The 22,665-nt window shown below is 39.0% G+C and overlaps 1 protein-coding gene, 2 long non-coding RNA genes and 1 pseudogene across 28 annotated transcripts; 1 reads left to right on the top strand and 3 right to left on the bottom strand.

Moving 5' to 3' along the window:
- Nucleotides 1-1,217: 1,217 nt before the first annotated feature.
- On the bottom strand, nt 1,218-4,307 carry LOC149989412 (uncharacterized). Of its 11 annotated transcripts, none has more exons than XR_016502676.1 (7): nt 3,817-3,952; nt 3,246-3,260; nt 2,956-3,000; nt 2,641-2,737; nt 2,243-2,366; nt 1,978-2,108; nt 1,218-1,870 (listed from the first exon to the last, which is right to left on the bottom strand). It is a non-coding gene; the product is annotated as an uncharacterized LOC149989412 (long non-coding RNA). The 11 variants fall into 11 exon arrangements; XR_016502677.1 differs by having other exon boundaries at nt 1,978-2,120; XR_016502678.1 differs by having other exon boundaries at nt 1,978-2,366; nt 2,641-2,760; nt 3,246-3,374; nt 3,817-3,955.
- Nucleotides 4,085-13,957, bottom strand: LOC112281517 (uncharacterized). 15 transcript variants are annotated; one of them, XM_090249916.1, is made up of 24 exons: nt 13,411-13,956; nt 12,962-13,025; nt 12,471-12,542; nt 11,906-11,983; nt 11,656-11,796; nt 11,351-11,423; nt 10,961-11,064; nt 10,734-10,814; nt 10,513-10,596; nt 10,341-10,388; nt 9,927-10,058; nt 9,629-9,679; nt 9,268-9,387; nt 8,935-8,988; nt 8,556-8,640; nt 8,221-8,322; nt 7,946-8,028; nt 7,264-7,517; nt 6,516-6,686; nt 6,159-6,243; nt 5,421-5,601; nt 4,935-5,035; nt 4,589-4,645; nt 4,085-4,462 (listed from the first exon to the last, which is right to left on the bottom strand). In XM_090249916.1, the coding sequence occupies exons 1-23, from the start codon at nt 13,509-13,511 to the stop codon at nt 4,613-4,615; spliced, it is 2,298 nt and encodes a 765-aa protein (XP_090106042.1). In that variant the 5' UTR covers nt 13,512-13,956; the 3' UTR covers nt 4,085-4,462; nt 4,589-4,612. The 15 variants fall into 15 exon arrangements, 13 of the variants coding, with proteins under 13 accessions (XP_090106042.1, XP_073389579.1, XP_073389578.1 ...); XM_073533478.2 differs by having other exon boundaries at nt 4,589-4,694; XR_012217369.2 differs by having other exon boundaries at nt 4,371-4,462; nt 4,589-4,684.
- Nucleotides 5,797-6,665, top strand: LOC141045309 (uncharacterized). Its single transcript, XR_012217370.1, has 2 exons — nt 5,797-6,054; nt 6,477-6,665. It is a non-coding gene; the product is annotated as an uncharacterized LOC141045309 (long non-coding RNA).
- Nucleotides 13,958-15,579: 1,622 nt separating the features above from the next.
- On the bottom strand, nt 15,580-19,550 carry LOC112281130 (UDP-glucuronate 4-epimerase 1-like; annotated as a pseudogene). The gene is made up of 4 exons (XR_016502681.1): nt 19,136-19,550; nt 18,305-18,464; nt 17,046-17,707; nt 15,580-16,906 (listed from the first exon to the last, which is right to left on the bottom strand). The product of XR_016502681.1 is annotated as a UDP-glucuronate 4-epimerase 1-like (transcript).
- Between the last annotated feature and the right edge of the window lie 3,115 nt (nt 19,551-22,665).

Genomic DNA, 22,665 nt, shown 5'->3' on the forward strand with positions numbered 1-22,665 from the left:
ATCATTTGCAATTACAGGCAAATTTTTCAATTGGTTGTAAAAGATATTATTGTAAAATTTCACTATCATTATTATTGTTATTATTATTATTAATTTTTTACTTGTATAAAAATAAATAAATATATTGTCATCGTCTCTTTTTAAAATTACAATCTCAAATTTACTTTTTACATTCGTTTATACAGATCATCAATGTTTAAGTTTTTACAATGTGGGTTGGAATATTGATGAAAATAATTAATGTTTTATTCTCTACAAAACATTACCATTGTGTATTTAAACATAGATAAGTTGTATTATTTTTTAAGATAATTTAGATTAGAAATAAACGTGAATAATTGATGTAATTTTTTTTTTTTAAATTCAAACTGAAAATCATGCATGAAACTTATGAAATTTCAAGATCAGTTATTTAAAAAATAATTTGTATTTAAAAAAATTACATATTAAGAAGTAGATTAAACACTGTAAAACGTACTTGAAAAACCCTTGAAAGATATTTTGATCAATAACCAATAATTACATCACATTTTTATTTTATTTTATTTTATAATCTATAAAAAAGAAAAAAACATATAAACGAGTTTCAACGTTCCTACTAATTTATATAAAATTTAAAATTATAATCAAACTTTTTTTTTAAGAAACAATCTTTATGGTTTGTTTCACATCTTTAAAAAAAATATCATAAGCATCATTGCAAGGCATGCTTGTAAAATTATTTTGTTATTGTGGTGATTATGAATGTATTAGCATCAAAGATTAATGATTAAGATATAATTCTGAATATGGTAACAAATTTCCTGAGAACTGAATTGAATACTAATCCCAAAATTCCAAAGTGTTTTTTTTAAAAATAAAATCTTGCTTATAATCTTAACACAGTGAAAGTTATTAAAGTATCACTTTATTATTAGTTACTTTCAGACGAGTTATAACTTATGTCCTCTAGTTTAATTGACATTTAAAACTTAGGTCTATATTTACAATAGTAAAGCTTGTGATATTTGAAATTGTTCCTTAAAAAATTATAAAGAATTAAAAAAGTTATTAGTCATGTATTCATATAATTATATCAGTTTTTACTTGTTTTGTACATTCAAACCTTCACACTTCAATTCATTTTTTTAAACTTTCAATTTGCTACAAAATTGGAGAAATCGATTTTTAGATCTGAAGTTCATAACATAAACTATTGTAAAACACATCATACACGATTATAACAAGTGAGCTTTATTAATAACTTGGTTTGGATGCAGAGAAGACAGCAAGGAAGGTAGAGGAACATGGGATGAAAAGGGATCTGGATTCTCAGACATGTCTCTGGAAGCTGAGAAAATGCACACACAAATGGACATGTTGACGAATCCAGACCTAAAAACAGCCCTCGAAAAAGTGTTGGGTTGGCATTGGGCTTCACATTGTCGGACATATTTTGCACATTTTTCCATCTGTTGCTCGTGAGACTGAACTTCATCTGTAATGGCTGCTAAATTCGTGGCTGTGCGTCATCGAATTGCTCTGTCAAGAGACAGCGCTTGTTATCCAAGTTCAATTGTGAGCACCCATTTCAGCTCCTTGGAGAAATGACAAAAAATGCCGATTGAGATGGTTCGGAGTCCACCCTCTCATGATAAGTGGAATTCGGAACGGAAGACATGAGTAGAAATCAGATTATACATGCATTGCAGTGTCAGGAGTCCCATTGCACAGCCATATGTTATGGTATCGAGAGATGCATGGCAGGGGGGGGACTCAGGGTCTTTTTTTCTGACCCAATCACATCATCGGTGCATTGAATGGACTCCGAACTATTGCGGTTGTCGGAGCTTTGTATCTATACATCGCAGCACGCTGATGGTCTCTCCTGCTGCGAAGATCCATTTGTGTCAGATGGGAAATAGATTTTTCTAGGAAGTTTGTAGTACAACTTGTAACGCGAAGCAAGCACGAGAGGTGTGTTTGCACAGGAGGTACCAGAGATTGATATCCTAGCTGCTGCAGGTGGACTGGTATGAACGCGTGCTGCTATGATTGGGGTACGGGCGTACAGAGGGCCATTGTTTACTATCACCGGCGACTGGGGATCGTAACCTAGTTCGAGATCCCTGAAACAATAGCTGATTGATCGGCATGTCCAGCAAACAGTCATAGCGCAGAAGTTGAATGATGAGAACAAACAGCTGCTGGAAAGATGGAAAGTATATGCATCCAAGGAGGTAATGTATAGCGTCACGCTCACGTGTTCCGGAGGACCTCGTGCTGAGATGTCATGATGAGCAACAGCAGCGATTGTTGAATCTGCAATTCTCAAGCAGTCACTACGTTGCCCCTGAGAAGCTCATCAGGCTGTTTTGTTGACATACCTGATCACAATGGTGAACCGTTAAAGACATTCATTATTCTTAAAGGACATTTCTGACGTGCAATCACTGTGTGGATCAATTTTGATCCTTTTTATGCGATGATACTGAATGGACCGGACAGTACCAACGCTGCACTCAAAGAGATACAATATTGGTTAAGGCACAGTCCTTCGCAGCAGATTGTTAACTAGCATTCTTAAGGGAGACTGGTGGGAATCATCCTCAATTCAGACGTAATTAACATGGCTATGCCTCTCAAGCTAAGTGGACTCGCCTCTAGAAGGAAGTTGAAGCAAGCACCATAGCCGGGGCCAAGTTCGCCAATCTCAAAACCATGACCAGTACATGGAAGTTCACACATCCACTTGCCGCTGATATGAGATGCAAATCTTCACTGTTTCGATCAGACAACACGTTGTTGAAATATCACACGCAAATCTTCACAGATTTCAAATCTCGCAATCGCTATTTCTGTTTCAAGTGGTAGCAGAAAAATTTCACTCATCATAACAATTGTTCTTTCTTTGACCGATCTGCTTTGTCCTACTTATGTACGTGCCAATGGTGGAAGGTGACAAATCTCCATTACCATCGAACAAGTGATGCGCCGTTGACGCTCCAACGCAGGCTGCATCTGCAACATTTTCACCAAGCATGGAAGTCTCGTGAGTTTGCATGTCGCTACCTTCTTGTTCAAACTATGCACGCGTCTCATTTCCAACGGCAAAATTTGTGAGAGATTCTCTCATGATATCAACACCGTATTCATCTCCACCATCAAATATGATTTGCCACCAATCCTATGGGCATCATCTGTTAACATTCCAAATTGACCGACTCGTGTCGATGTGGCGACTTGTTTTGCAGGCTATATTATACCTGCATTTCATCAACCTGCAACCTCATGACCGCGTGGGCATGGGACTGATAAGGCCATAGTTCCACACCCATGTCATCTAGTAATCAAAATTCAACAGCCTGTTTGTTGTGGCAGCTTCAGAGAAACCACTACAGACACATGACAATGGTCATATAATAACTGCACACTACGAATGTAATTCAAATAAATTCTAAGAACCTCCCATTGATGAAAGACTTCACTTCTATTTGATTCCATTCCGTGGTAAGTCAAATTTGTGAAGTGCTCAAGTCTCGCAAAATTGAATCTGCCGTCAATAATAACATAAGACGTAACGGAATGGTACTCATTTGATCTGCATGTACGTTACCTTCCGCATTTTACGTATTCGAAAAACTGACCTACATGACTATTTCTCATTAAAAGGACAATTTCATGTCTGAGCAGGATATGCATGTCAACGCTGTTTTAATCTGCACATGTGACTGAAATGTAACGCTTGATCCTTTTTGCTGTGAACTGGACCAGTTTCTTAAGGAAGTGCATCCACCGCAACACTTTTAGTCTGTTGAAGGGCACAATGGCACTGACCTACAAACATGACTGAATGCTCCACTTCACAAGATCAAGTTAAGGCGAGGAATAGAGAGTTGGAACGGATACCGCTTGCATAAACCTGCATAGAATTACAGAGGTTTGATTAGAAACAACTAAAAATCAGTGTGTACGATCCCCACACTGAGATAAGTGCTGATTACACAATTTACATCTTTTCTAATTGCATTGCTACTGTCTAAATACATCTAGCATGAGAGAAATATAGAAGCGTGGCACTTGGGTTTGGTTCCAAGAAATAGAATACTGTTGAATATCATGTATATAAATACATCAAAATATACAAGGGTCAAACCGCCAGACTTATTCCCAACCAGTATACGTATCTCTAATGTACGCATATCCATATTCCGCTTAATTTTAAAAAAAAGAAGAAAAAAAAGAAGAAAAAAACAATGAATCAAAGGTTAGCCTTTCTTTCTGAGGGTAGATTTTCTAGACGACCAGTTTGTGCTGGTCATTCAAAAATAGACTTTGGGTAAACTGGGATGTTGGACAAGCCAACGTCTCACGCCTTCAGAGGATGGTCATCTTTGATATTCCAGTTTCTAACTTTCGGTTTACTGAGTTCTTCTTTACGTTTAATTGCTGCTTTGAACCGAGCTCGCTGACTATTTGTTCCCTGCAAGAAGAGGTATATCACTAGATTAGAGTAATTTCTGATGCACATTCGTGAAGGAATATCACTGAGAGTGCAAGCACGACAAAGACTAAAACTGCACGAATGAGTGCAAGATAACCCAATCACCTATTTCTTGTTACCGAGTCTCTTTCACAACCACAGTGATACCCTCCAAAATGAATTCTGTAGGAGATGATTGAACTACGTTCTTCAGATGATTATCTGGTAATTCCTTTTAAGTGGATTCACATCCAAAAGAAAGGAATTACATTAGACAAATTTTAGAACGAGATAATTCATTTTCTTAGAACAAGTAAGGATGTTATTGACATAGAGCTTCTGCACAAAATATGCCTCAACAGTCAGATAGCCGAAGTGCATTACAATAAAAGGATTATAATAGTGCAATTACATTCGGTTCCTGTGGAAGAGAAGGACGTGGAGAGGCTATAACGGAAGGTTCAGGTAAGACCTTGTGAAGAGGGTCATTATCAACTCCTTGAGGGCGTTCATGTAGGTAAGATGTCCCTTCCATTTGCATACTCATTGCTTCACTCTTTTCCCTCGTGGCTCCTGAATTACAGAAATTCATATACCACTCTTGAAATATATCTATGTGTGCATATATATATATATATATATATATATATATATGGAAAAACTCAATATTTCATGCTTTCACAAGGACAATGGAATTTGATTGTACGGTTTATGATGAGGGGAAATCTTAACAGGTCAATAGAGAGTGATTCTCTCTCTCGAAGGATTACAGAAAGAACATCCAAATCAGTTCATAGTCAGTGGGGAATAAAAATGATTACTCATATGGTTATGTTCCATGATTTTGCAACTGATAATTAGGACAATATATAGGCTTTCTTACATCAGAAACATGTGATGGGAGGTCTTCCTCACAAGGGTTTTTAGTTTTTTTTGAGTCCATGGAAATGACGCATACCGTGGCTAACGCCAAAGCCCCATTGCTTTGAGCTCGATATTTGAGCTTTCGCATTGTTTCTGAACCTAGTTGTGCTAGGCGAAGTTGTCCGTGGACGTATTGGATGTGTAACATCGAGTTGGTTGCTCATGCTTGTTATCAATGTTTCATTTCTTGGAATCGTGTCCGATTCAAATTCCTGCTGCAATTGCACAAGAGTGTGGTAAAACAACTGAAATAAATTGCGTTGTAGAAAAAGGCAGATAAATCATGGTGATCCTCTCCGTATCTAATAAAAAAGGCAAAGCTGCTCAGCACTTTTTCTCCACAAGAGATAATCTCAGCTGATTCTTTATTAGCAAAGGCACCAGGTAACTAAAAACTCATCACGGCTCTTTTCTGATTTCAATTGCTACAATCGGAGAATCATCCAACAGGCCTGTATCACATATTCTCATCTTCATGTACGCCTGACGGTCTTCAAGCTTTTCAATGTGTTCCTCTTTGAAAAGTATGATTTCAGGATTGATAAATTCATGCATTTTCGCGAGAGAGGAGACGAGTGATATATTTTCAAAACGATGACGAGCTCTATGTTCTAAAACATTTCAATCGGCGAATTCAACAGCATGAAATTTACTGCTTCATCAAAAAGGTAACGTCAACCATCATGCATTGAATATAATGTTCTAATATTCTTAGTCCTCCACATGAAATGAACCACTATGGAAGAGGTATCGTACAGATGATAAAGTGTACCTGAGCAATTAGACTTGGGGGAACAGTACTGTAGCCAAAAGAGGAATTGTGTGCAAATTCTCCAGTTCCCGAAGAAAGCACAATCCTGCTCGCAGAAGTAACGCCGTGTTGTCATCAAACTACTACAGTTTCAAATGGCGTTCGACACGAAGGAAATAAAAACCAAAGTAGTTGAGATTCGAACTCCGTGCTCCATCAACTTTTTAGAAGATCTTTTCAGTCGATACCCGAATATAGTGAGGTTTGATTTTAAATTAATTAGTCATGGAGACATGTAAATAGTCGAATTTATCAGCTGGTCGAAATTTGATGATGTAGAATACCATGTCAAAGACATAAAAGGAAGCATGGACGAACCTACTGAGATCGGCTCGGAGGCCATTGCTGAGCTCCATCAGAAGGTCTCGCTCTTTAATGATGCGAGACATGTCTGTTTTGACGGCCTCCAGCTGGGCACGAAGACTTGCGTTCAGAGAGTCCACTTCCGATACCTTGTCTACTGTCTCTCCTGCTGGAGAAAAATTGGGACTGCAAAACCCTCACCAGTATTGCCTTTTGTTACTTACCTACACAATATCTTTTGAACCCTCCCTTGAAAACAGAATATTTGATGACCAAGGTCGCTTTATCTTTGTAAGAGACACAGAAGCTGGGATTAGCCTCCACGAAAAGCCTCATACATTAGACTGATTTCTATATTGAAAAGACTAAAGATCCTCCATTTTTTCTGAAAGAGACGACAGAAAAATTCTCTAGACAGTATTTCTCGGTCAGATACAGAGAAACAATTACACATATAATAACTTTTTTCATACTGAGATCCTCGGATTCTCTAATCTGTTCCGGACTCAAATTGCATGGAGCTTCCGATCTAGTTTGCATCCTCAGCAAACCCTGAAAGATGTAGGTCGATAGTACTAGCAAGCCGGAAGACTTCTATGCAGCTTGAAGGATAACTGTTTTGACAAGAAATTTCAGAGAGCCGTAGAAAAACTTCTCAGAATACACTTCAATTGCAAAACAATAACTGGTCTGTCTATGTATAAAGATTCCTCATTTGACTCCAATCTTGTAAGTAATAATCATTAAACTCGACACTATTTACCTGTCCGGTCTCACACCATGACTGGGTGATATTGATGATCGAGACCAAGAGTGGGATCGCAATTTCGTAGATGATTTCGGCCGACGAATAGGTGACACACCTGATCTCTTCAGTGAGGTCGAGCGTCTCTCTGACGACCTTCGACAATGAACAGTAGGTGATCTTCCTCGTATATCGCCTATATCGTTGGACATTGTCTGAACTAGAGATTTCAAGTATTTTACTTCTTCTTTTACATCTTCGATCCCTGAACGCTGCTCATCAAGTGTCACCAAAGGTCTTAATAGTCAGGTCACGTACATGTCTGAAATACGCTGCAGACGCAGCTCCATATTCAATACAACGAAATGCTTGAGCTTTATCTTGAAGACCAATTCCATCTGTACATCATCTAAGGTACATCATACACTTTTAATCACAATCGAAATATCAAGGTAACGCGACAGTTTCATTATGATCTATAACCTTGCACCTAAAAGGTGGAGAACTAAGTTGAATTGCAAATTCAACTGTGGTAGAAGAAAAATCGTGGAATATTTTTCCTGAATGGTCCTTTTACCGAACTGAATGTTACACATGACGAGCTAGCGCAGAATACATGTAAAAACCTGAAGTCAAAATTAACATTATCTTGAGACAACTTTGACTTAAATTAAATTAATAAAAAAGAAAATGGCACAACCTTTTTGATAGGGCTAGAGGGTGGAGTGATAGATAGACTCTTGGTTTGGTTCTGCAGAGCCTCCATTTCCATGCGCATAGTTCCTGAATCCACTCAGGAGTATGAAGTTCATCCTCTTTATTAGATTCAAGTATGTGAGATGGTCAACAGCCATGTCACGTTTGAAGTGGTAAATTTTCCATTCCAATTCCGCGAATTTAAGCGATTTTCAAAGGCCGTGGACGTCATAAGCCAGCAAGTGCGAAAGTCAAGCTCTTATCATCAATCTTACTAACCCACGACGTCACGTATACGGTCATTCTGTAGAGCAAGTTCTTCACATCGAGCTCGTAGCTGGCTGTTCTCAGCTTCCAACTTTCCTTGATTTATCCTAATCACTGAATAATCAACCCACGAAGTTCAGCCTGGTCTTAAAAAAGTGCTTCAAAAGAACAGTATTTCTTCAATAGTGTATTTTCGATGACTGTAACAGTGTCGTATTCAATGAGTATCCTTAATTTGCAAGAAAACCTCAACATAAAAGTATACTTGTGCTCTCGACTGTTGTGAAATATCTGTTTCGCCTACAAATGTGAGACATGCGATGTTTCAGCGAGAAAGTGATGTTTACCATCCTCACGAGACAATCCAGGGGACATGAGCGGCGATGCAGCCGGATAGGAGCTGGATCCACCGCTGCCTTTCTCAGGGAGATCCTGTAAAGACATGAATGAAAATCTGGAACTAACTGAAACTCATTGGTGTATTATGTTATGAATTCTGAACAAGTTATGGGAGGTGACATTCCAGATACAACATTCTCTGTGACAAATTGTGACGTACTACGTTATCCCAAAAGTTCACAAGTATCAAAGCTTTTGATAAGGAATGGCACAATTAATCGTTTTGAGAACTAACATAAAATGTTTTTATGTAAAAAAAAAGTATATTATAAATGTGGAAATTAAGGTCAAAAGGTGACAGCAACAATAGAAAGGAAGAGAAGTTACCAGTCCCTGAGGTAATACTCCTTCCAGTGGTCGACTCTTTTCTAACAGCTTCTTCTGAGAAAGAAAAGAAAAGTTTTTGCGCTAAAAAATCACTTGTCAAGATGTTTTCATAGATTTATCGAACTGGTTCAAATGCTACACTCTAAAAGGATTAGGGTGGGAGAGAAAATAGGTTTCCTAGGGCAAAGCAGCCTACATCAGCGCATCATCACGGTTTAAGATCAAATAGACTGATGTAAAAGTACAGAAAACAAGAATGGAAGAACCCGTTTATTGCCGTGCAAAAACATCGACGCAACTGCTTTCAATCATTCAAGTGCTCTCGAAACATACCTGAAGATCGTGGTAGCTACTATAGAGTATAATATGTTTCTCGTCCAATTCTTTGTGCTCTTGCGCCTTCTCTTCCAGCTCCTTTCGTATTCGTATTATCTCACCCTCTAAGGCCCGCGTCTGTCAACCGTGTTATGAGTATTTTTGTAATTATGTCAACGCTTCCAAAAATGTTTAACTAGGACTCTCATACTGCACACAGAGCAGCGTAAAAAAGTGAGAGTTTATGCTCATTACTGCACTCGGAGAATGCAAAGAAAGATGCAATTATCAATAAATCTTGACATTAAAATTTTACTCAAAACAATGATTCGGGGGCGTTAAACTCTGGGTTGTGAAGTAAGCACAATTCACCAAATACCTGACTAGCAGCACCCTCTAATTTGTTACTGAGGGAATCGATTTCCCCTTTCTGCAAATTCCATTTTAATAGGTTTTTTAAAACACCAATAAAACGATAAGCTTACGTAAGACTCCAATGTTTCAGGTCGAAATATTTTATATGCAACACTTAATGATTGTGTTAAAATAAACCTGAGCATTGCGGCCAGATTTGCACATCACGCTGCTAATGGATCCCATCTAAGCAATTGCTTCATGCATAATAATCCCAACGGTAGTAACTGCAGTTACTACAGTTAAAGGTATTGAAGACTAACAAATAAGTCCACGGTTGCATTGTGGTGAGCTTTCAATTCTATCAGTTGCTCCTTGAGATTGCCGCTGGGATCGCCTGCTTGCACGTTAGCATCCTTGTTTTCTCTTAGTTGATGTAGCTGTTTATCTAGTGCCTGTACGACGTTAGAGTTCAGTTACAGATTAAGTTTAGCAGATTGCCTCTAGCGTAGCTGTTGATTAGTAATAACTTCGGCTCAGAAATAAGCAACTCAGGTTCTGTGATGTTCAAATCAACTATTTTTGACTACTTCAAAGTCCCTAATCTAAGGTCCACGACACCTCTAACGCTACATCAGAATAAGTGTGGGATGATTCAGAAAGCATACTGTCAGAGAAGAGAGAACTTACATGACTAATTTACCACTAAAACACTAAAAAAAAGGCACATGTCAGACCTGAATCTCTTTAGCTTGTTTATCGATGATCGATGATAGCTCTTCCTCCTGCAAAAAATGAAACATGTGTATGACGTGATAAAGTGGCATAGATATGCCTCCAAAATCTGAATACATGCGCAATTCATTCCCGTGGTTATCTCCTTGGATGCAAGATTCAAAAAGTTCTCACCTTTATACTGTGCTCCTTTTCTCGCCGAGAAGCAGCATCAACATCTTCCTTGTGACTTAAGCGAACAGCTTCAAGGTCCTTCTTCTGCAGTCACAGCAGAAGTCGGCTCCTTTTGAGTTAACCAGGTCGGTTCCAATGTGTGCAATTCACATATGAGAGTAGCTGAAATTTCTGCTTTATCGCAGACATAGAAGCAGATAAAGAGAAGGCTCGGGACATACAAGATTTTTGCACGTCTCGTCAGTAGCTTCAATTCTCCTATTAGCAGACTTGAGATCGTCCTCACTCTCCGAAAAACGGGCCTGCACACGTAGAGACTCAACATCTCGACAACTCCAGGTTTCACAATTTCACACATATTACATCATGATGAAGAGCTTTGTTAAGCGACTAGATTCTTATAAGTCTACTACGCAATTCCACCACACGGGGATTTAAAAGCTACCACCTCAGCCTTAGCTACTTTCTCTTTCCACTTTTTTGTTGCCTTGTCCAGTTCCTTCTTATGCTCTTCCTCTGACTCCAATTTTTCCGTTAGAAGATCCTTCAACTCTACACAGAAAAATCAATTTTCGATTGTATTCATTTTGTAATACATACTGGCACCTTATCATAATTGAAATTGGAGGAAAAGATAGAACGCAGAGAAAGATTGAGTTTCTCAGTTGTTCAATTACTCAAACATCTCTTTGGCAGCATTCGAGTAACATCACCTTAAAGCAATGATTAGAACTGTTTTCTGTGTTAAACCTTAACACACAGTGCAGTGCCGACCTTACAAGTACGATCGATAGCATAAAGATACTCTTAAAATTAAAGTTATTTCCGAACTTTGTACCAGTTTTAATGGACTCTATTTCTTGTTGAGATTTAGCTTGTAGCTCCTCTTTAAATCTTTGCAGACCTTCTATCTGCATCACAAGAGACTGCTTATGTAACGAGAAACTTATCTTTAGACTTTTTGGTGGATACAAAACTAAGGATAAGTCCAATTTGCTTATCACGGTGAGCAAGACTACCGCATTTCGTCACATTCTACTGCCTGTGGTATCCTCGGAGGTGATGTGGTCTCATTCAATGTCATAAATTTTTGGACGCCATGAGTATGTTTTTTTCATGTTGAGAAAGAGATAGTCATATTACCTCATCGTAGATAACACTGCCGCGGTGGCTACAAGGATTATAATCAAGTCCAGGAAATGATAACCCAGAACCAACCTGTTTTTCTAAGTCTGAAATTTTCTGCTGGCTTATATACTCCAAATCCTCTGCCCTCGCTTTCTCCTGAAAAATTGACGAAGACCAACATGAATCTCGGCAACCATTACAAGGATGAAATTGCTCGAGGAAATATTTCTACCGACCAAGCGACAGTGAACTTCAAAATCAAGACCTGAACTCTGAGTGTCTGAGCATCTGCAAGAGCCTTGCGAGCTGCCTTAACTCTCTCCTCGCTCTCCGCCACAGATGCCTGTAGAAACAAGGAGTGCTACCTTTACTAACAAAATCACAGAGAACATCGCTCAGACCTTCTATGAAGAAATCTATTATTAATTGTACACATTCGCAAATGAATCAATACGTGGAAATTCGAACTAGACCTAGTGCCTTCACCTTGGAAATGATCTGTAAGATCAATGAAGACACAACTGTAAATGACAATATCATGAAGCTTATTAAGCCATCGGTTGTGTAGTCAGTTAGCCGCCTATATTTGTATCTTATGATTTCAAAAATTTACATAATTCTGGCTTCTATTTAGTACAGAAAATTAGACTTTTGACCTCAGTTGGATTCCTGACAACGTGATTGTGTTAAAGGCAGGAGAAATATTTCACGTTGTTTGATTTCAATGAAGCGATGTTTCTTCAGTTATCTTACACGTCAATGTTTGTCGATTTAGGTTTCCAATCGGCACAGATTCCCTACACTCAAGACCATTGACGTGACGGATTTACCTCGAGAGCAGCACTCGAAACGTCATATTGCGCCAGCTCTGCATCCCGCGCATCCAGCAAAGCAAGATTATACTGCCATATTCAGGGTACAAATCAACCGTGAGAATGGTTATTTTGGCGAACATGAGCCCAGTGTGACGTTCTCTGCCCATACTTTCTTCGACTAACTTATGAAACTATCTTTCTAATTTTTACTTTCCAATTTTTCGAAAGCTGGATGACAGGTTACGCAGAGAGAGGCGATTGCGGACGTTGAGAAAAACATGAAAGAGAGCTAAAAATTTCCCTGTCTGTTACTCAAAGCAAGAATTCCTTCAGTGACAGCGCTCGTTAGCAGCAATTATAAATTTCTCCACTTGTATTCATCGTGTACTGGTTACAAGTGATGAATGAGATGGTGGGCAAGTTTGGAAAACTCTAACACAATATAATGGCAATTTCCGACGGTCCAGACAACACAGAGCAATATTTTTTCAGAAACAGAACCTCACTTTAAAGTCATCTTGTAACTGGGAGATTTGATCCCTCAACTCAGCCACCGCATTCTCTTTTTCGCTAACCTGGTTTCTAAAAATACCAACATTAGCAACTAAATACAGTAACATCTGGTTCTCAACAGTATATAAAATTGCCAAAATTTTGAATAAGGTCTTCGTTTCAGTTCTACAGTGAATCGACAGTGCCCTACTCATACACCAACGCGAGCGACGATCACAGCATGAAAAACTAGGGCAATTGTCGTATTTAAAACACAACTAACGAGAGCAAAAGGATTGGAATGTGGCTACTAGCAGATCAATAAAGAAACAAAACAAAAAACATGAATGGTTGAGAACTCAATCATGCAGACGTTTCCGAGTTTTAAAACGTCGTGAGACTTAGACAATTCTCTCCCGCAATGGTAGATCTGGAAGCGACTGTGGCGAAACAGGAACAAAACCTAACCTGGCCTTGTAGGGATTGAATCTGCTGGTCGCAGAGAGCGATGAGCTCGCGCTCTTTCGCCTCGAGCATCATCCGAAACTCACGTGATTCCGCCATTCCCGCTCTTCGTCAAATTTCGACAAATTCCTACCGAAATGCCTCGGATCAATTTTCCTCAAGATGAGATACAATTCATTGAATCACCATGAGCAATGACAGTAACTCTTCCACAATCCCTGCATGTTAACATTTTAACGCATCGTGTCCCTAGTATCGAGTGAAGTGCCGAGGGGACACATGCAAATTTGCGCCATATGCTATTCGTCTTCTTCTTCTTCGTCTTCGTGGTTGCAGTCCTTGCCAATTCTTCGACAGCAGCGCTTCATTCCCCCAGCCGTCATATTCCAGCGATCATTCGGAGAGGAACAGGCTGAAGTCCGCGAGGAGGGAAGTAGTACGAGATCTGGCCCTCCCTCGGCGCTCCATAAGCATGAATGATCCAAGCAAACTTCATGGTGCATGGCTCTCTTCCCCTTCTCAACTCAACTGGTGTGTTTGAATTATAGGGCACGAGAAAACACTGTTTGAATTATTCATCCATTAAGACTAATGAACTCATCCATCCATATTATCTCTTCATCCGACGAGACTTCCACGACAGTTCTAACTTGGAATTGTATCTGTACATCGATGCTCGTCACTTTTTCACTTCCTGAGAGAGACTTGCCGTAATTAATTTATCATATTTTTATGAATCGAAAGTAAATTAAGAAAAATATATGAACTAAATTAAAATTCATTCGTAATAATTTTTTACTTTTATTTTGTGTAATACAATTGAAGCTCCAATTGTATAATTTTTCAAATAGAAGTTCATGGAGAATAACATTAAACATTTTAAAGTTTAAAAAAAAAATGATCATTATATATATTGAAAATACGATTTTTAAAATTTTTAAATTGCGCACAATTGTGAATTCATGTACATAAAACTAATGCATAAAAATGTTACGAATGCCAAAAATTGAGTTTTTCATATGTTCATGTAGGTTCACTTACATGCAACTCCAAAAGAAGTGTGTTACCATGCTTTTTACTTAGTGTTGAATATTGATGTCAATGTTTTTAAAAGCGTGTTGAAGATTATTGTTTGAAAGATTACCTGTCTTCCTGATCTTCTTCTCTCTCAAATTCAACTGGAAATTTACATTTCAACGTATTTAGTTAATATTTATCTTAACACACGTGATAAACAGAAAATTGGTACAAAGATTGACAAAACAAATGTTTTTTACAATGTAATTATTTAAGTTGGAAAATTTCTATTTTATTTTTATCATTTGATCTATTTAAATGAAAACGGGTTATACATTGTAGGTAGAAACAGTAATTGTTCGAATTGGGCATAGTAAAACAGAGATATTTCTGGATTAGTTGATCTTTTGTAGGTGTAAAACGAAATTAAATCAGAGGTTTAAATGGAATGTGTTTAATACTGCCAGAATAGAATTCTAATTATACATTATAGTAAATAAAAAGGTATTAAGTAGAGTAAATGGATGTACATAATTTGATATAAGTATTCAAAAAATCTGATTTCAGACATCCTCAAAAGTTATTAATAGCAACTCTTAATCTATTACAGATTTGTTTTTTGAAATCTTCTTTGTGCAGTAGTTAAATTTCTATTTTGAATTATTAGAAAAATATATCACTTGCAATAAATTATACAAATTTTATTTGACTTTTGTAGTATCTTCACTTGATAAAATAACGCTTGATTTTATTTTATAAGATATTGTATCTAAGAATAATGTTTTTTACAAACTAATTATAAACTTCATGAAAAATAAAATAAAAAACGAATACGCCTTCGAACAATGACACAATTTACTAGAAAAAACTCAGCATGCCATTTCTACTTGTAAATCATAAAAGTTCAAAATTTTCAACAAAATCAGATCTTTTCCTAGTTTTAATTTTTTTAAAAACTATTGTAATGTTGATTTTGATTTGACACTTTGTCATAAAACGTTACTCAACAACAATCACAAGAATAATTAATGCAGCCGTATAGATCATTCACTCAGTTCAATATTTTTCAAACATAGGTTTTCAAAAATAAGTCTTTCCCCATCACATCTTCAGCCCCAAATAGCCTCATCTTAACCAGAGACAAAGTAAGTCTTTCAAATATACAGTGGCCATTCCAAGCCAGCCCATGATAGCTTGAATGCTGAAAAGCTGAAGCAAACCAAAGAGACTGAAACCCAGATGGAGACTGAATAATCTTTAGTTGCAAGATTGAGCACATACTGGCATGATTTATTTTATTTTATTTTTCATTTTTAGTTTTTATTTCCTGTAGAAACAAGCAGCTCCCTCTACGCTATACCTCTCTCACTTGGGACCATAACCTAGACAGTGGCTGAGCCTGGAAAGAAGATGCAATGCAAATCCATACCGAAAATTGGAGCTACTTCGGAACCGAAAAACAAAAAAACAAAGAAACAAAATAAAAAGCATAACTTTGGCCTAAACTTACCATACAATGCTCTGTGAGATTCAGACCACGGTCGTCAGACTTGTGGGTTGTGTTGATCAGTCCACCGCCGTCATGTTTTGATCGCCATGCTGGTTCAGATCCACTACACACACAACGCAGATTCATGTGTTGAGGTGCTCAGGGCCTTGTGAACTCGCAAGCAATAGCTCCTAGACGGCCATGGTTGCAGTCATCTTCCTTCCGTGTCTCGGATTGCAAGTTTCTGTGGATTGTCCTTCCCTGCTGCTCTGATTCATTTCTTCATTTTGCAGATGTTTCAGGAGGGGGGTTGTGTGTTGAGGTAGACGCCGTCGATGCGCTTGCAAGTGCGTCTTTTTGCCGTAAGTTACAGCATTCTCGTTTTAGCCGATGGCACAGCGTAGTACTTGGTGTACCAGTTCACGAATTTCTTGAGACCTGTGTCCAAGTCGGTTGTTGGTTTGTAGCCCAGCTCGGATTGAGCTAGGGAGACGTTGGCGTGTGTGAAGGGAACGTCACCGTTTTGAGGCACCTTAATGAATTTCTTCGTGGCGTTCACCTGGAGGTGCCTTTCAAGGCATTCAACCAGGCTTGGCACAGTGACTGGAGAAGTGTTACCGAGGTTGAAAGAGCGGAACGGCGCGGAGCCCCTCTTTTTGCCCCTTCTTCCAGTGCTACTGCCTGAAGTGTCTAGTGATGCAACACATCCCTTAACAATGTCGTCAATGAAAGTGAAATCCCGCGCCAGATCCCGGTCATGTTTACCCTTGTATATGTTGATTGCTTTCCCCGTGAGAATGTCCCTAGTGAAAGAAAAATAAGCCATATCGGGTCGGCCCCAAGGACCATACACTGTGAAGAACCGGAGACCTGTGATTGAAAGTCCATAGATATGGTTATAAGTGTGAGCGACTTCTTCTCCAGCTTTCTTCGTAGCAGCATAGAGACTGGCGGGTTGATCTGTCCGGTCAGACTCCGAAAAAGGAACCTAAAATATGAATCCAAAACATGTGCACAATCGGAGTGTCAGAAGGAAAATAAGTCAATAGCATTGTGTAAACTTAAAGCTTACAATTAAGAAATTCTATTGAAAATCAACAGAAACATGATGGAAGCAGCTGCAGGACCTTTGAGTTTAGTCCGTAGACTGAGCTCGATGACGCCCACACAACCGCTGGCTGAGGAATAGCATCCTTGCAAGCCTCAATCCAGCGATGTTACTGTGAATGTACGACATTGGGTTTTGCATAGCATATCGCACACCAGCCTGCGCTGCTAGATGCATAACGTGAGTAAATTGGATCATATCAAATAGATGTTTCAAGAGAGAGGCGTTATTGATGTCATCCTCAATCACAAAGATACTTTGCTTAAGCAACATCTGCTGCCGAGCTCTTTTTAGAGAGACTTCATAGTAATCATTGAAGTTATCAATTCCAACATGACCATCTCCACGTTTCTTCAAAACAAGCGAAACATGACTGCCAACAAAACCTGCTGCTCCAGTCACAAGGACAACTAACCCATTCACTCGCTTTCGGATGCAAGACTGTGTTACTTTCTGGTCCCAGGCGTGGTCGCTCTTAAAAGCTGGGCTGATCGAGCCACCGTTAAAACTAGTGTATGTCGCCCTAACGTATCCGCCTACCGCACCATTTTCAGAAGTTCGGAAGGAGATAATGATCGTGATGGTCAGGAGGAAAACTGAGAAGAAAAAAAGTTTTGCTGATGCGGTTGTGTACCAGCGATTTGCTGCCCACCCAAAGTAGTTGCTGCGCTCCATTTTAACCTGCAGGGTATACCATCACCAACTCAGTTGATTTTTGATTCATTTCTTCAGACAAATGAGAACAATAAACTGTCTTAGACTATCTTTAAGAGTCTGACCCATGTTGGAACGGCACAATTCAGAGGTGCTTCGATCACTGAACATGAAATAAAACCAATTTAACACCTGGAGCTTCAAAATATTCAGGAATCACCTAATACATCTATTAACTTCGCATCCCCCCTTCACTTCAGCAAAAGGCAATAGCTGGCATTTGTGGATGGAAATGGCGAATCATTCATTTAAAGCAAGTATGCTGGTTCCAGGAGAATAGGAATGAAAAATTCCAGCCATCATGTTCTTTGCTTAAAAAAATTCTCAGACACGACATGATTTCTGTGGAGTGTGTCACTATATTACGAGATTGCACATACCACCAGAGTCTTTAAGAACTGCTATTACATGGATTAATGCGAATTTCCCCCTTTGGCTAAACACAGTTTCTTGTTGTCTCACATCTACCTCTCAAATCGTTGGGCTACGTTATATATTTGACTAGTCCCTTCCCCCTTGGAAAATTTAAGTTTATTCCTTCACAAAATTCACAAGAGTGCTGACCTTGCCAGGTGTTGAAGGGAAATTGTCTTGTATCGAAGGTGCCATGTTCAAAAAATGTATTAAATTTATCTCCAAAATCCTCAAGTCCTCGTTTTCATTTTAAACAAACTTTCTTCAAAGGAGTTCGCCCTCTAAAAAGCCGTCAAGAATGTTCTTCAAACTGCACAAAAGTGTCCATTTAAATCAGAAAACGTAGCGGAAATCTTAGATTTACAGGAGTCTTTTCTTTTATCCCAGAATTTGAGTTCCTCGTGAGCTTAAATACAGATGCCTTCGAAAACCGAGAAATTGGTGATGATAACGATTTAACGAGCTAAAGCGAGCCAATAAAATCATAAGAAAAAGCAGTTTCTCAGATGAAGAATACTGCGCTGAAGTTGCAGCACAGGAACAATATAACAAGCACACACTTCTTGCTCGGATCCATGATTAGAATATGATTATTATGTACAAAAATACGTCTATTATGTATACTTTTCGCGTGGAATTTAGATCTGATTTCTAAATTTGCATCCGCAAAGTGAACTTATAGAAATCATCAATTCAAAAAGAGTAAAGACCAACATAACTGTTCGCTAACTTGCATACAAATACAAGATGCTAAAGAGAAACAGGATCTAAACACTAAAGCAAAATGAGTACAATTATGTGAAGTTTTTATCCTCCATCTGTTTTGGGACACATCAACTGCTCAGTCAGGTTTTTTAAACAATAAGAATTCTGGAAGCGTTCCAAAAATCGCTCCAATGCTGCGCGGACCCAACCAAATCACACGCTGTGAGGATGGAACGTGAAAAACGTAGCTTGCAATAAAGTATGGTAGAGTAGGACCTTGCGATGTCAAGTCGTCTGAAACCACACGAGAGCTCCGAAACTCCAAAGGAAATGCGAACACAGCGTCGGCCGGGTGCCGTGACGCCCCAGGGTAGAGCGACAAACAAAGCAACTGGCATCCATCAATCACGAAATGCAACTCATTAATGTCGTTCTGAACATCCAAAAAGAAACTCACTCTCAACATATCAACTGCCCAAGTCCCGCAGGTAGAAACCAACACGAATGTATTGCAATTCCTAGGTGAATCAAGATCCACAATCTGCATAGCACAACGGGGTGAGACATGAAAGGCAGCACGGCAAGCTCCCATAGTTCTTGAACACCCGTCGCGGATGAGGTGACAAAAGCAAGAGAAAATGAATAAGAGAAGTAATATTATTTAAAATTCCAACACATGAGCTCTTCGTTGGATCTACACACCAAGCGAAATAATCACCCTTCAGGCCTCTGCAGTCGCAACCGAGTCACTCCTCAAGTCTCTTTCGTCTACAGTGCAAGCGAGCTTGCAGGCCATTTCACACTGTGGCGTTTCAGACCCAATTGTGACACATTGAAATAGTCCACTAAATGGGGCTCGACTCTCCCATTCAACTGAGTGAACATTCCCATTCAAAAGCAGCCGGAAGTTGCCCTTCACCCTCTGACATAGGGATCAATGTCACATAAGTATGGACAAGGTCGGAGCTTTTTCTTCTTCTTCTTCTTAAACGTTAACACTGATCTCTCAGCATCTCATAAACAGAGATAAAATTTAACTGTCTTTTGATTCACCATTATACTCAACATACAGCTTTTTTGAACTTCTTCTGACGATATGGCATGATTGTGATATAAGTGTGCCACCCGACTTGCGTCAGACAATAGATGGTGCTGTGCGATGCGGAGGTCTAATGAAACGATACCAACCTCAAAGCCATAAAGAAGGAGGTTCGAAGGAGGACTTATTTAGGAGTCTGGAATTCTGACCTTCCTCCGAATGTGTGTTAATATAAGATCTGCTCAATCGGCTAGTCTGCTTGAAAAGTACAAGAAGAAGAAAGAGGGAAACAAGACGAAAAAGGGCATATGATGCTAGCTTGAGTGTCCAGAAAGATGGGCAATCAGAGGACTGTGACTGTCGATGTCCCACTTTAATCCTCATGATTTTCCTCTCTCTGAGCTCAATTCCTAGTTGTCCTATGAAGGAGTACTCGTGCGCACATACCAAGGACAAACTGACCGCTACAATGACGCATGACCTCATGAAAGGGTCTTAATTCTGTTGTTGAAGGGAAGTCTGTCATGGGTTCAGCTACACCGCATGTTGTGATGCAGAAGAAGTTTTGCGAAACATTCCTCACCCGCAAGAGAAAGAAAGAAAGCAAAGAAAGAAAGGAAGCAAAGACAGAAGCTAAATCTTATCAAGATGCATCAATCTTTGTGTCCTTCGATTTCTCTCTTACATGAAACTAATTCTGACATAGAGTGTCGCGCTACTTTGAAGCTGTTTACCACTCTTGAGCTTTTTGTAGCATTCAGTAGCCTACTTTTACTGATTGCAAGATGAGAAGAACAGTTGTAATCATCTTTAACTTTTGGGTAAAATCAAGAATTTGGAATCATTTTATTTTCGTGTTTTTCTATGACTGACTTGATGTTGGAAAAGCGTTATGCATGGACCAAACAAAGCTTCGAACTGTTTAATTTAAATCTAATCTCATGTATTAGAAAGCTGAAAGAGTCGCTGTCCCACAAGCTACTGAATGATGAGTGGTAACGTAACATAGATGCTGACAGGGAGACTGATTCAAGTTCATGAATGATCTAGATCAATGCCTCGAAACAAAAGGAAACCAGTACTGCGCATGTGCCACTCTCCAGTTGTGCCAGAGGAAGAAACAAAAGTACTCAATGAGAACCGCAAGGTTCAAGCACCATGTGGGGATCTCCAACTGATGCTTGCGCGAAAGGTGCCTTTTGAAACTTCTGTAGATCCCAATTGTTGCATGTTGCTTTTGATTGTACAATAGATTGTTCACAGCTTTCCTTCAGTGCTTTGCTGATCGACATTGGACCCACGACACCGCTAAGTACGATGTTGGATTTCTTTGCTCGATTCCGCAACACTGGTTAATATTGGATCCATCCAGACGCAAAGATTACATTGGTTTGAGACCAGCGATCTTACTACCTGATAACAGTTCGCTAGTGCTAACACAGACCCATTCCAGACCCTGACACTGAAATCTACCGACATTGTTCTAGAACTAAATTTCAATCCACGCATTCATTCAAATCGTCGAAGAGGCCATTGCGCACAACGTTGCCATCCAGCTGACACACCTCTCTACCAAACCCACTTCCCTTAACGCTTCCTAACGCAACGCACATTCATCGTCATCGAAAGCCTCGTCAAAGCTCAAGTCACGGACTTCGTCGCGAAGTAGAGGCACTATTCTAGATTATACACGTCCGAAAAGAGACGGATCTCACATTTGCGTTGCCATTCTTTGAGCTTGTGCGCAACATGGGAGCTCCATTTTTGAAGGTCCTTGTATGGAGCTTGCTCTTTGCCGAGGATGTACCAGGTGCAGTTGGCCGATTGCTCCCTCGATCATCAACGTTGTGCGTTCGGAGTTCAGCTGCAACGGCGACGCTGGATTTCTGTGCAGTGTCGGCACATGCTTCGAATCCTCTCACATCGTTTTGATCATTAAGTTTCGGTGAGCTTTGCAGCTGCGATTGCGACTCGGCGGAACTAAACATGCTTCGATGAATCTCTGCGATCCTGCATTGCAATGCAAGCCTTCGATCCTGATTGGTTTTGGGATTTTAGGGTTTCATTGATTTCGTGAAAGTGGGCTGTTGTGAATCCGCCTTGTTCCACTATATCCCAAATCTCATTTCTGGGCGTTTGTTCCTCTTCTTTTACTTTTAGTTTAATTTTTATATATATATATATATATATATATGCAATACTATCTAATATAAGTTATCTCCTAGTATGTTATAACCTCTAATAAGTTTTGAAAAATTGAAGAACCGACCTAGTTACAATATGGTTAAGTTATAATTATTGTAAGTTATTAGTTATGATTAGGGAAGGAAAAAATAGAAAGCTATAACTTTGTGGAAGGTGTAAATAGTAGGAAATCTTGCTTAGCTAGGAATCTAGCGTGTTCTATTGGAGGGCTTTCATATGAATGTTACAAAGGATCTTATAGGTAGCATATTCACTTACATCTCCAATATCTAACATGGAGATAACCATGAAAGGCTCCACAACTGCTTTGAATATGTGAACAACATTAATGCATAGTCTTCATTGAGGGTGTTGTTAGCACCTTTATCTTCTTCTATTTATTGATATTGAACAAGAGCAAGAATTTCATGATCTTCTAGCTTAATATGCCCACAATTTCTTCAATTGGGTTGAGCACGTTTTTAATTGATATAGGATTCCATAATAGAAGATCCCAAATTATGTCCACCAACTCCTCTTTGATTGTTTCTTCATTCTCGATTTCTACAACGTCAAATGCCTG

The sequence above is a fragment of the Physcomitrium patens genome, chromosome 4 (assembly GCF_059467195.1).
Source record: "Physcomitrium patens ecotype Gransden chromosome 4, ASM5946719v1, whole genome shotgun sequence".
Taxonomy (NCBI): domain Eukaryota; kingdom Viridiplantae; phylum Streptophyta; class Bryopsida; order Funariales; family Funariaceae; genus Physcomitrium; species Physcomitrium patens.

Coding starts and splice junctions, on each gene's coding strand:
- LOC112281517 (XM_073533475.2), bottom strand. CDS start 13,511: ATGGCGGAATCACGTGAGTTTCGGATGATGCTCGAGGCGAAAGAGCGC. Junction 12,543..12,961: donor AGTTACAAGATGACTTTAAA/GTGAGGTTCTGT, acceptor TGAATATGGCAG/TATAATCTTGCTTTGCTGGA. Junction 10,815..10,960: donor AGAAAGTAGCTAAGGCTGAG/GTGGTAGCTTTT, acceptor CTACGTGTGCAG/GCCCGTTTTTCGGAGAGTGA.